Genomic DNA, 14,676 nt, shown 5'->3' with positions numbered 1-14,676 from the left:
TAATCCTGACACAAACAGTTTTTTTTATTTAAATTTACAGCTTCTGAAGTTGACCTGAAAAATAAAACTTAATATCATTCCCAAAAGATTCTATTTAGCTCTTTGACATACTGGATACACTTTTGCTCTTTATTTTATTTAAGTTGTAGCAACAGATGTAGTAATAGTAGCGGTCTAGAGAAAGCTCAATGCTTGGTGGGAGGGGGTCTGTGTTTTTCTCAATCTCTATCCCTGACAATCTCCAGCTCAGAAGTATATTTCTATTGGGTTTTATATGTTTTACATGTTTTTATTTATTTTTTTTTGCAGAGTGGAATCATTGCATTTTAAAAAGTGCTTAATATTATACTATTAGATTTCTTACCCTCGACCGCTACAGCGGCCCCTCTGGCTTGCATTCTAGTCACTGCACCCTCCGGAGGGGAATCAGGTTGCATCCAGCCCTCAGGATGGGATCCATTCTATGTGTTTTTAATGTGCCTTGTGTTTTTCAATGTTCATATATACATATATGTTCAAGCGTCTGTTTTATGTAAATATGTTTTATTTATGTATTACAGAAACCATGCATTTAATTTCTTGAGTATTTATTCCACAGATTGAAGTTAAGTTCGATTCGTTGTATTTTGACAGAGAGAGGAGTATGTGTCAGTTAAAACACAAGATAGTGTATGTGTCAAACACAGGAGGAGTATTTCTCAAACGCAAGAAGTATGTGTCGAATCAAAAAATCAGACGCTGGCGTTCCTCTATAACTAATTGCCGAACTTACAGAACTGCAGAATTGGGAAACACCCACCACAGGCTTGTCGTCTCTAGCCTTAGACTACGCCTGAAAGCAGAGAAAAGTGAGCACCGTCCTCCCAAATTAGACATGAACAATCTCGCAAACTCCAACACGTGCCCGGTCTATGATGTCTCCATCTTAAACCGTTTCGACTGTCTTGGTCAAATTTCAGAATCTCAATAAGCATGGCAACTATTCAAGGAGGGCGTATTGCTTTCGGTCGAAAGTACTATCGGTCGTCTGAAGCCCAGAAAAAAGTCCTGGATATTGCTGGAAACTCTAAGACATTATTGAACAGTGGCGTAAAGCACGCCCAGTGAAGGACATGGTTATCTACAGACGTCTAAACGGCGTAAGAAATAAATTCCTCCACAGAGACAGAAAGCTGTTCACCAAAAAAAAGGCCGCTGATCTCGAGGAGGCCGCCAGAAAGGGTGACAAATGCACTCTATACAAACACCTTTGAGATCTTACAGATGGAAAGCCATCCTTCCTAGGCCCTATCATATCTAATGATGGAAATATTATCACTGACGAGAGCGCTCAACTGTCTGCCTGGAAGGATCACTTCTCTTCACTTGTAACCCTGGACTGTGTTAGCCAGCCCGACCCTGACCTTCTTCAAGTTGCATCCAACACCCCTGAGGCCCCGTGTGAAAGTGTGCACCACTCTTTCACCTCTACAGAAATCTTGAAATCTCTGAAACGGATGAAAAACAACCGAGCCCCAGGAGTCTGTGGTATCCCTGCAGAACTGCTGAAATATGGTGGGGCAGCGACCCTTCTCTGGCTCCAAGTACTGTTTTCTATAGTATTTAGTACAGAATGGATTCCAAAAGACTGGCGAGAAGGCATTATTTTGCCTCTCTGGAAATGGAAAGGCAGTCGCAGAATCTGCTCTAACTATCGTGGCATCACACTCCTCTCTGTGCCCGGGAAGCTCTTCGCTATGACCCTCCTGGACCGCTGTACCACTTTCTTCAGAAGCCAACGAAGAATCCAACAGGCTGGCTTCATGCCAGGAAGGTCCACCGTGGAGCAAATATTCACAATGCGGCAGCTGATAGAAAAGACTCGAGAATTTCAACAAAAAGCATATGTTGCTTTTGTGGATTTCACGGCTGATTTCGATTCTGTTGACCGGCAATCACTCTGGCTCATACTGAAAACAACGAGACTACCAGCGAAATACTGTAACCTTTTCGAGCGGCTCCATGAACGGACTGAGAGCTGCGTGCAAGTCAATGGCAGACGCAGCTCATCTTTTGAAATCAATACTAGAGTCCATCAGGGTTGTGCTGCTGCCTCAGAACTACTTAATTTTGTCATCAACTACATTATGACTCGGACTATAAACCGCCTACAGTTTGGGTTGCATTACGGTGAAAGAGTACTTTCAGACGTTGACTATGCCAATGACCTTGCTCTTGTCTCCGATTCACCGTCGAAGCTCGATTAGTTGGCAGAAGACAAAAGTGATGTTTGTTAACCGTGTAACTCGCCGCGTCTCCCGCCAGTCCTAATGGTCGGTGACAAACCAGCTGAGATTGTTGAGGAATTGACATACCTTGGCTCTATCCTCTCAAATGACGGATCAATCCTTAAGAATCTAATGCACCGAATTGCCAAAGTTTCAGCAGTAGTGGGAAGACTAAGTGCCCTTTGGAGGAAATCTTCTATCAGCCGTAGGACCAAGATGCGCATATACAATGCTTCGATGGGATCCGTGCTTCTTTACGGAGCCGAAACCTGGCCAGCCTTTCAGTCTGTGCTTAGCACCGTAAATATAGCCCAAACAAAACATCTTCGCCGCATTGAAAGACTACGCTAGCACAATTTTGTTAGCAACAAGAACCTCCTGGCGTTAACTGCTCAAATGTCCTTCTCAGTCCAACTCGCCCGACGAACACTACGCTGGTACAGACATCTCCTTCGCATGCCCCCCGACACTCCCGCACGAACGATTTTGGACTTTGATCCCATGCTGCACGGCGGGAAACACCCAAGAGGTTGTCCCCCAACCAGATGGAAAGACACGACAGGTGCCTTCTTAGTCACGGCAAATATTCAGGAGGATGTCCAAATCCTCGCAAGAGACCGGTCCAAATGGAGGCACCATGTAGCATCACTCTCGACGCCGGAAGCTTTTCGGCAGGAGAAATTAAGTGAAAGTAAGTCAATGTCTGGTAAAACAATACTTTTAACCAAAACTATTCAAAATCGTAATAAAATGTTTTTAGAAACCCGGGAAATACCTATTTTTTCTATAGTATGTGGTAAGAGTCTTATGATTAAATAGAGTCTATTGCATTGGACATGAAACTCATATGCAGACTCGACATGTTTAATATTATTGAACCAAATTCGCGGTTAATTATTGATTATTTAGCTGAAGCCATTGAAGAATGGTCTCAGGAGATGTTACAATTACTTAAGGTCCGGTCCCGTCACGAAAAAACATCTGTAACCTTTGTTCTCTATAATCTCTTTCATATGAGTAAATTTATGAGAATATTTGCGTTGAACTTTGTTTGTTTGCGATTCAAGTTCTCTTATATCTTTAAACAAGGAGATATATCCCGGAGAACCGAAATTTTTACTCTCGGCATACAATCAAGCTACTAATAAACCTTATGGATACATTCTATTGGATCTTAACCAAAACGCACAAGAAGAGTAACGTGTAGTCACGGATATTTTTGATAATGAAATTACTGTATATCTACCCGTAGATAGTTAAAAAGGTCACTAGTCATTATCACGACACTGAAGAAACTACATGAAAACATTCATTTACTTTCTGTCCTAGGTAATTCAAAACCGTGACTTAGGAGAGCTGTACTCAAGCACGGTATCGACAATGAATTCATTAATCTTCTATCTGAGCTTTGTTTAAATTTAGTTGAAGGTAATATTCAGCCGCCAGAAGGTGTTAGCAATGGACAAAATAACATCGTTCCCATGTACGTGTCCTAGAGTGCAAAAAGAAAGGAAAATATTTTAAAAGAAAACGATTTGTTCAAGCGGGTGGTTGTTTCTTCTCATTGTGACGGTTGATAATCGCAGGACTTGTAAACACTATTCTCAAGATAGCTAAACCTTACAAAGTGACGCCAATTGAAGTCGCTCTTTCACCAAAAGAACACTTTGAAGATGATCTTAACGAATTTAAAAGTTGTTAGTATTAATAAAAGACTTGTTACTACTAAGAAAAAACCTATTAGTATTACGAAAAAAAAATACTTATTACCGTCATGGAAAAAAACTTATTAGTTTCATAAAAAAAAACCTTGCTACTACTAAAAGGACAACTGGTTGCTGTCATTATTACTCATTATTACTAGAAAAATTGCTAATCTTACAAAAATTGCTATTATTAAGATAAACTTGTTACTATTAAGAGACAAACTTGTTACCATTAAGAAAAAAACTTCTTAGTATAGAGAAAAACATGTTACTATTAAGAAATTACTAGTAGTAAGAAAACTCGTTTCCATAAAGGAAAAATGTTGTTAGTTTTAAGCAAAATCTCGTTATTATCATTATCGTATTATTAGAAAAAAATGGTCATTCTTAAGAAAAACATGTTACAATAGTAATGTTACAATAAATATTCGTTACTATTAAGAAAAACGTGTTACTATTAAGAAAAAACTTTTAGTATTTTCAAAAAACTTTTTAGCATTAAGAAAACTTGCTAATCTTATAAAAACTTCATGCTACTGGCTAAGAAAAAACTTCTTAGAATTAAAAAACTCGTTACTATTAAGAAAAAACTTAATGTTATTAAGAGAAAACTTGTTACTTCTAAGAACAGTTTTGTTAGTATTAAGAAAAAACTGGTTGATGTTAATAAAAACTTTGTTGCTATTAGAATAAATTGTTAGTATTAAGAAAAACTTGTTACTTCTAAGGAAAATTTTTTTTAGCATTAAGGAAAAACTTGGTGCTTTTAAGCATAACCTTGTTACTATTAGAAAAAATTTATTAATATTCAGAAAAAACTTGTTATTATCAAGAAAAAATTTTTACTATTATCAAAAAAATTGCTAATCTTGTAAAATTTTTTTAGTATTAAAAAACTTATTACTGTTACAAAAAAACTGTTCGGTATTATGGAAAGCTTGCTACTATTAATAAAAAACGTACTGCTTCTACGAAAAGTTGTGCTAGTAATACGAAAAAACTTGTTGCTATGAAGAAAAACCTTATTACTATTAGAAAAAAAAATTTAGTATTAAGAAAAACCTTGCTACTATTAACAAAAAATTTATTAGTATTAAGAAAAACTTGTTACTATTAAGAAAACACTTTTACTAAAACCCTTTGCCATTAAGAAAAATGCTATTAGTATATAGAACAAACGCGTTACTATTAGAAATTTTTTTACTATTTTAGAAAAACTAGTTCATTTTTAAAAGATATGTTACTTGAGGAAAACTTGTCACCATTAAGAAAAAGATTGTTAGTATTACAAAAAGCTTGCTTTTATTAAGAAAAAAAAACTTGTTACCATTGTGGAAAAAAAACTTCTTGTTATTAAGAAAAACATGTTACTATTAAGAGAAAATTTTTCTGCTATTAAGAAAAAATTTATTACTATTATTAAAAAATTTTTAGTACAAATAAAAACATGTTGCTATTTAAAAAATAATTTTAGCACTTAGAAAAAACTCGTTACTTTTAGAAGAAAATTGTTAGTATTAAGAAAAACTTGCTAATCTTAAAAAAAATTCTACTATCATTGAAAAACTTTTTAGCATTAGGAAAACTTGATAATCTTGTAAAAAAAATTCTTAGTATTGAGAAAAAGATGTTACTACTAAAAAAACTTATTACTTTGGTGATTGAGAAATTCAGAGCTAGTGGACATAATATCAAATTGTTCGTTCCGCATACAATCACGAATCAGTGAAATATTGCTGTGGGTACACGTACCTATGCTGATTCGTCATTTATGAATCGTAAATTTCCTGCAAAACTTGCTTTGGCTTTTGTAAAAAATACTAGCGCCATATTATCATGGACAAATTCTCTGCATAAATTTGAAATACTTTCGTCTCTTGTATGTAAAGTAAATTGAATTCTACTCTACAATTTGTATTTTGATAAATCGTACAGGACTCTATATGAATTTACAATGCTATAACCGACTATGAATTATTCGGGATTATAGACAGGGTTATGCTATAAGCCTATATGAATTATTAGAAAATGGTATAACCGAAGAAATGTTTGCCAAAACTCATGGTATCATTGTATTGGATTTTTCTGGTACTCAAGATTCTGCTACTGTCTGAACGAGTACATTACGTTTAGAGTGAATCTTTGCAGGACTATCTTACTAAATCTTAGGACAATCTTACTAAATCAATTTGAAACCTATTGGGAAATTACCCCTGATGACAGTGTTCTATTAGACTTGGTACCATGAACAAGAATCAAATAATCAATGTATTCAATTTGGATCTCTACATGTTCAAATACAAATCCTACTGTATACCCTCGGATTTCCTCGATCATATTCAAAGCATTAACAATATCCTTATCATAGTTAATAGTAGACCATCAATTGTAAGGACATTGCATTGGCTATTCGTCTTTCAAACAACGAATAATATTGAATTTTTTGATCCTCTTGGTCTGCCATATGCATTCCTTTCCCGTCACATTACAAACTTTCTTGAGCACAAAATTGGAAGCGATTACAAGATTTATCAACCAAAACCAGTAGTTTTCGGGCAATACTATATTTAATTTTTTGATGTCATGGATATATTTACAGTGAATTTCTTAGCATTTATGGTGACAATTCTCGATTGAATGACCCTGTAGTTGAAAATACTCTTTCTTATCTGTATGAAATAAATTTCAGTGCACTAAGAGTAAAATGTATTAAAAATAAATTTGTTTATTAATAAAACTTGTATGTACAAGACTCTATGTTCTTTATATGTCTTCTTCTACGTATAAATATCCATCGTTAATGATAAGTGGCGGCAGCTCGTAAGGATTTAACTTATATTTATCTTGGCATGCAAAGTCAGGGTTACATTTTCTACAATATAATGTAACTTCATTTTTATTATGTCTCTTCGTAAAGTTAATGATACTGTTCTGATTCCTACTGCAAAAGTCGTGTATCTTAATTAGATTAATTGAAGCAATATCACACACAATATTCTTATGTAATCACCTTGAGTAACAGCCCAATAAAAGTCAGTAGGCTTATAATCATAGCAGCCAGTATCTTCACAGCGATGTCATATAAAATACGCTTATTTATTATTCGAGTAATTGAAGCATAGACGAGGTTCTTCCTCCCAAAGCAATTTAAAATTATAACGAAACCAGTCTCTTAAAAACAAACTGAAATCACATTTAGGGTATCCTGCAATCATACCAGGGTAAGTATTTTACCATTGATCATATTTATCTTAATGAAATTTGGAGCATAGGAAAGCTCTAGCGTGAGAGTCATCTGTCTCTTGAAGACAGGAATCACAGTCTTTAATTTTCCCAGCTTATCCTATATGCAATTTACATGGATTGCATAATCTACACTTTTCATCATATTCTTCATGAATCGGATGAATAAAATGACTCGGGATGAATAAAATGAATGTCTTCTAGGAGGAGGAGCAATATTTTGACTTCTTGCAAATATTGTGTTATCTTGCAAAATGGCCGTCTAGATAGTGGTTAAAAGCAAAACCGCAATATCATTTTGTTTTGTTTCAATTGCTGGACCAATAAATAGAGTAAATTCATTGAGTCAGAGCCATGACGTAAAAAGTTTTTCCCTAGCCCTCGTAGGTTTTTAAAGACAAACCTCTATTATGTAACAAGCAAACACAGCATGCAAAAATAAACATTCCCTATGACGTAACAGACACCTGCACTTCTCAGAAAATATTCCCTATGACATAACATGCACCCGCATCTCTTAGAGAATTAATAACACTTGGATCTTGAGGGAATTGGCGTTCGACTTAAGTCATTAAAGGAAGAAAGGAGCAGCGATATAAACCTTAAAAGCCGTCACTACTCATGCTAATTAATTTAGTTATTTTGTCACAAGTTTTTTTTTACCGGTATGTATTACATTATTTTTCCTTTTGTTGAATTTTTATGCTAGTGACTAATAGTCCCTAATTTTTTTTGTTTTTATCTAAAAAAAATATATATTTCAAGAATATAAACCTTTATTCAGAATAGGAAAGTTAAAATTTTATCTGTATAAAATATTTCCAAGATCTAAGAAGTCTTTCCTCAATTTATTTTGAGATCCTTTTGTAGATAAATTTGAAGATGAAATTTGAGATAGAATTTTAACTGGTACGATATTTTACTTGTCTAGGTTCCCAAGGAAGAATGGGCCCTGTGAGGCTTCAACTTCTGGCTGCTCAACGCTGAGCCACTTCGCTCTGTAGCTTTTTTCCATTCTCCTTATCTCCCTCTCCCATAGCTATTGCAACTACTACTATTACTACCTAATGACTGCAGTATCAATTCGCCTAAGGTTAGCATAGCTGTCACGCTCCTCTTACAACCCGATCCATTCAAATCCCCATTATTTATCACTCCCAAGAAGGTTGATTTTTTTTCAAATTCTTCCTTATGACATCTTCCCTCCCGGTTTGGGGACGACGTGCATTTTTTCCGCCCTAGATGAATAGCCGAAAAGAACAATCTTTGACAATTTTTTCCTTCATCCGCAAGAAGCATCCTAGCCATCTCAACCTTTCCCATTTCCTCAGGGTCGAATTTAAAGCTTTGAAGCTTCTAGGTCCAAGCGTTTTTACCCTTCTTTTGTGCGAGATCTTTGGGCAAATTTTTATAAATTTGGGGATAGTGGAAATGCTGAACAGAATGCAAATGATGAGCCAAAAATAATGAAAGAGAGAGGTGATACCGAACCCTCAGCTGCCATTCTTGGGAGACATCTGACAGTTTTTAAGTGGCCACAGAATCCCTGTGTTGTTTTAAAATCACTTTTTTATGAATAGACAACGTGGTGGTGGGGTATATCTAGCCCTTTGACGATAAATCACAGCAGTGCAGTTTTGTAAAGAAAAAAATCACTAAGTGATAATTTATTACGCCCCTGGCAATTTGTGCCCCTAGGCCCAGGCCTATTGGTAAACCCTGGTCCGCATTTCCTAGTCATTGTAACTGTTAGTCCATACATCCGTTCATAGTGCCATGCAAACTAAAAGTTTTACAAATAACCATTTTCTTTCAGGAGGAACAAACAGATGTAGATTCGAAGAAATCTGAAGCTTCTTCAGTGATTAGCCAGCGGGGGTTAATTGCAAATATAGGAGATGCAACCACGGAAGCAGAGCCGCTTACTGGGAACAAGCCTCCCAAGCCTCTCAAACTTAAAAAGAAAGTTTACGAGTTTTACGGAGCACCCATTACAAAGTTCTGGGTCCATTCAGTATGTTACTTTTCTTTGAATCTTGTATTACATATTATTGTATTATATAAAAAAGTTGAAAGAGAAAAGTTGAAACTTTAAATGAACAAAAATTATTTCTCTTCAGCCGGTTCAGTACATATCTGCAAAATTGGTATAAAAAATCTTTGATTGCTGCAAGAATTTTTCTACCAACATAGAATTTTCCCCTATTTCACGAAAATGCGAACACCCGTTGAAGAAAAAAAGGGGTATCTTCAACATGTCTCATAAACCAAGTAACACAGTTATAGATATTTGTCTATTCACAATGACATTAAAAGTTCAAAATGGATAAAGATAAAAACCTGGACACGAGCATAGAATGGATAAGAGACGAAGACTGATGGCTGAATGTGTAAGGGGATCGAAGGATATTTCCGGATATTTTGGTAAAATATCCGAAAATACCCGGACATCGAAAGGTAAGTTTTGACTAATAATAAACCCCCTCCACCCTCAAAAAATCCTTAATTTTAGTTTTATGACTAATTAAATAGCGAATGGCCCAATAGGGCTTTCGTGTGAATAAATCCATCTATACATTTATTTTAACTATATAGCTAATTCGTTGAAATTAGATGAATGAAATAATTAAAAGCAATTTAGGCTAGGAACAGATACATGAGGTCGGAGGGGGCAACCCTCCTCCTAAGATACTTCTGGTACACTTGTTCCGTTCTCTTTTCTCTCTTTTAATCTTTTTAAAATAAACTTTTTAATTTAGTGCCCACCTCGAGTCACTTTGGCACCCTTGGTTCAGGAGCCCCCTTACCCAAGATTTTGCTCTTGATCTTGGAGATTCAGACATGAAACTGATCGCACGATCGGTTTACGGATCATTTCGTCATAAATTATCAGATAAACCTCGTTTTCATGAAAAATTAATCATATAATTAAACTTGCTTGCTAGATATTCATCTCCAGAATGTGTTTTCTTTTTTTCTTTTTTTTTTTTAGCAGATTTGTTTTATTGTCTTTCTTGTGAGCCCGTCGATTTAGGGTGTGGTGTCTGGGCTTCAATAATGGGGATATGACAAGGCAACTTACAACATTAATTTATGTTAAGGAGTAATTTTTTTGAACTGCCCCTGTCGACTACCCACTCAAAAAAATTCTTAATTTTAGTTTTGTGACTAATTAAATAGCGAATAGCCGAATAGGGCTTTCGTGTGATAATTCTGTCTATCTATTTATTTTAACTATATAGCTAATTAGGTTGAAATTAGATGAATGAAAGAGTTAAAAGCAATTTAGGCCAGGAACAGATCCATGAGATCGGGGGGTGACCCTTCCCCCAAGATATTTTTGGCGCCCTTATTCTGTTCTTTTTTCTTTTTTTAATCTTTTTAAATATAAACTTTTTAATTTGGTGCCCACCTCGAGTCACATTGGCGCCCTTGGCCCTGTTTCAGACATGAAAATGCTCACACGATCATTTTACGAATCATTTCGTCATAAAATTACAATATTAGCCTCGTTTTCATGAAAAATTAGTCCATGTAATTAAACTTGCTTGCTAGATCTTCATCTTCAGAAAGTGTTTTCTTTTTTTCTTTTTTTTTGGCAATTTTTTTTCTTCTCTTTCTTAAGAGCCCATCGATTTAGGGTACGGTTTCTAGGAGTCATTGATAAGGGTATAATAAGGATGGGTCACGGGAGGGGAGACACATTCTAAAGGGGTTTTTTGGAAAATATTTTGGACATCCGAGTTTGCCATGTGGGATTTGGGAGAGTTAATTCACATGCCCTTTCTTATTGAGCTGCCTGACTGTAGTAAGATGCAGGGTAGAATAGTATCTTCTTAGGACGAAGTCCTAGTGGAATCTCGTTTATTTTATCCCAACATAATGTGGAAGTTCGAAACTACCCAGATTGATAAGGTCGACGTGGGCTGGCTTATTCACAAGTATCAAGTATCTCAAGCTCTTTGGAAGACTATTGAATTTTTTTATTGCCCTTGTCTCCTTCCCTTTCGTCATTGACTACCCCGATATTACCCCCATATTTTGTTTATTATTACCCCAAAATTATGGGAGATAAATAGATAATAACCATATCAATGTCTGTCTAATCGTATATTATTTCGTCTACCATAGCTACAGTTTCTTTGATATAAGCATATTTCTTGGGACCCATCTGCAAATCAGAAGTGATCGCCTGCTATAAAGCATGTGGAAAATTTTAGGTTTGAGAAACGCCTAAATTTCCCGGTTGGGAACACTTTTGGTTGACTGATACTGCATCCTTCTTTTTGTAGATATTGTGGTGCAATTGTTTCATAGATTCAAAGAGTGGTGGTAATAGAACAATAAAACGCTAAAACAAGAGGTTTCAACCACTTGCCTTCCCTTGTATTCCATTAGAAACAGATAGCTTTCGAAAACTGTCTTTTTTCCATATTTCAAAAAATCCAGAGAACCAAACTAAACCAAAATCAACTCCGAAAAAATTCGAGAACTTCTCTGATACTTATGACAGTTTAGGGGACGCTTAAAATTTGCCCTAGTTGCTACCGTGTTAATCATAACAATTTAAAGTAAGGTGTGCTCCCAGATTGGAACGCTGGACGCTACTGGGTTAAGTTAGAAATTATTAAAGTACGTGTTTAAACAGCATTTTCACCGTCTTTTGGCAAAACACCTTAAATTGAGATAAGGCAGAACACCCAAGACCATCTATTTCTGAAGTGAACAAAATCATCAGAAGAAAACGCTGAATCTCTACTTAGGGTGTATTTTTGAGAATATTTTTCTTATTTTTCACCGCTTAAAGGGGAGTTTTACAAAGAAAAAGTGACCTAACTGATTCTAACAAGAGGAATGCTCAGAGTTGATCATTTAGGACTTGATTGAGCGTTGGAGGTCAATATACTGATCAAGCAGAATCGTAAGAAAGGTAGAAACGTAAGAAACGTAGAGAAAGGTATATCTAGCAGAAAATAGAACTGTTATACTATATACATAATGTATACTGTATACTGTAACTGTGTACATTACAATATTAATACTTTGTGATAATGTACATGACATTATTTCCATGTTTTGGTTTCATGTTTTGGTTCTGGTTCCGATTAAAGAATCCTCGAAAAAAGGAGCCCTTGACACAAGTAAAAACCAAATATTGCCTTGCTTGTCGTGGAACGTCTTCAAAACATTTTCTAGCTGCCAAAGCAACAAGGCAGGACCCCCACATTTCAAGTGCTGCTCAGATATTCCGGAGCAACCAGGCGTGCGGTTGGTTTTCAGTCTCTTTATAGAAAATGTTGGAATCTTGTAGTGAATCAAGGGGCTGCTTTACAATTCTCTACCTCTTGTATAAACAGTTGTATTTAAACTCTTAGAAATTAAAGGTTTCCCCATTAATTGACTTTTTACCCAACTCTAAAGAAAAAAAAATTAGTCTGGTCTACTCATTCTGAAAGTCTGAGTGAAGCCAAAGTAATCTATTCATCAAAGAATCTGCTCGCGTCTGTTAGTAATACGCATTTTACTGCTATAGGAAAATATTATTGACTTTCAAAGAGGTTTCTTTGTCATTTTACATCAGCACCAACCGGATTCTCACAAACGAAATGGTCTGACGAAAGCGTTATCTACACCCCCCTATCATACGCTCGAATCATATTGGTACCCTTGGTCCAGTGCCCCCCCCCCAAGATTTTTCTCTAGATCTGCCCCTTGGATAGACCAAATTTCGGCTTATATAAGCCTTGTTGCTTAATTCTTATAAATCCAACACGCTTTTTCATAGTATCACCACTAATTAGATAAGTGTTATGACTACTTAGTGACCAAAGAAGGTTTCTATGCATAAAACAAATTATTTTTTCCGGTTGTTTTTGTTGCTGTTGTTGTGTTTCTTGTTATTTTTACTTTTGCTTTTTTATTGTGTTTCTTTTTGTTGGTTTGTTTTCATGCTATTTTAATATTTGCCGTAATGTGTTAGATTTAATACAAGTATTTCACAATATCTTATGGTGAAGGAATGGGGGGACTAAATGAGCTCTGCTCTCCCTTGACTAGGACTGTGACTTCGCTGTAATCATCCAATGCAATTTATTTATAACCTATCTTTTACAAAAAGAGGACAAAACGCCCTTAAGATGGAGTAATAAAAAAGACTATAAATAAATACAAATCAACACCAACAAATAGTCAAATAAATAATGTTGACCAAGTATGAGATACTATCGACATAGAAGAACGAAAATCGTACAGCATTTTATCAATAACACATATAGGTGAAACTAGGCGGAGTTTTCTCTTCAAGTAACTATTTCTAGTCCAAGAAGGGTAACTGAAAATAAATTTGGCATAACGAAAATATACTCTAAGAACAGATAGTTTCTGAGGTTCACTAAAATACTGCCCAACCGGACAAAGAGGATGCAGATGAGGTACAACTAGGCTGTTAAATTTGTTTTGCAAGATTTAATTTATCATGTGTTTAGTATTAGATACAATTGAAGCATAAGCAATTCTTAGTTTTTGTTCAAATTTTCAAGGGATAATTTCTAGTTTCTTTTATATTTATTTATAATTATTTTTTATTTGTAATGCTTTATGCTGTCTATACTAGTCCATAGTACTGGATCCAGCCCTATATGTATAGACGAGTCCAGCACTGGATTCGTCTAGATTGAATACAATTATTATGGTAACAATTGTCAGTAAAATTCAACAGCAAATATATACGATAATATTTACTTTTTTAAGAGCTATCACAAGCTCTAATGCAGCCAAATTTGCTTCAAAACAAAAGTCAAAATAATCAATCAATTGGTAAAATAAAAAGTTAAAATGAGCCATGTCTAAGAACTAAGTGAACTTTGTACGATTAATGGTAAAAAGCAACAGAGGGAGGTATTATAATACTTTATGACAAACAAATATCATAAGCCATAAAAAAATAACCAATCAACATTCCAAGTCAAATATTATAAAATTTAAACAATTGAAATTGAAAAGTCAAAATCATTAAAAATTCGAGAAGAACATAATGGTTAAACATAGTTTTTGGTAGAGTGTAGCCATACAACAGGTTCGAGTCTTCGACCAACAGTCAAAATAACAAAAGCCGTAAGAACAAAAAATAAAGCAGCATGAATAAAATAAAGTAATAGTAAGTAAAATTTGGATTAGCAAGTTCAAAATGAAATATAGCATAAACCCAAATAAAAAAAAGTCGTCTTCAAATTTATTCATTCTTAATTAATTATTTTAATAATACTGACATGTAAATATAACATATAAATATTAACAATTGAAAAAAGGATTGTTCAAAAGACTAAATTAAGAAAAGAAATTTGCATAATAAATGAGCAAAACAAAAGTTTTAATAAGTAAACGAGAGCTAAGAGCTCATATGGCACTTGTGACGATGTCGAAAGAGCCAAGAGCTCATATGGCATGAGCTCTAGCGAAAT

At 35.0% G+C, this 14,676-nt stretch overlaps 1 protein-coding gene across 4 annotated transcripts in view; it reads left to right on the top strand.

The window, feature by feature from the left end:
* Positions 1-14,676, top strand: part of LOC136032790 (transient receptor potential cation channel trpm-like) — a 113,798-nt gene that overhangs the window by 84,725 nt on the left and 14,397 nt on the right. For all 4 annotated transcript variants that reach the window (XM_065713160.1, XM_065713161.1, XM_065713163.1 and 1 more), the window contains one exon: positions 9,033-9,230. In XM_065713160.1, the coding sequence (XP_065569232.1) occupies positions 9,033-9,230 (198 nt within the window). The remainder of the gene's footprint in view (positions 1-9,032; positions 9,231-14,676) is intronic.

This window comes from Artemia franciscana, chromosome 11, assembly GCF_032884065.1.
Source record: "Artemia franciscana chromosome 11, ASM3288406v1, whole genome shotgun sequence".
In the NCBI taxonomy this organism is placed as follows: Eukaryota; Metazoa; Arthropoda; class Branchiopoda; order Anostraca; family Artemiidae; genus Artemia; species Artemia franciscana.
The sequence above is the reverse complement of the archived record's forward strand: the minus strand, read 5'-3'. Positions and strand labels throughout refer to the sequence as shown.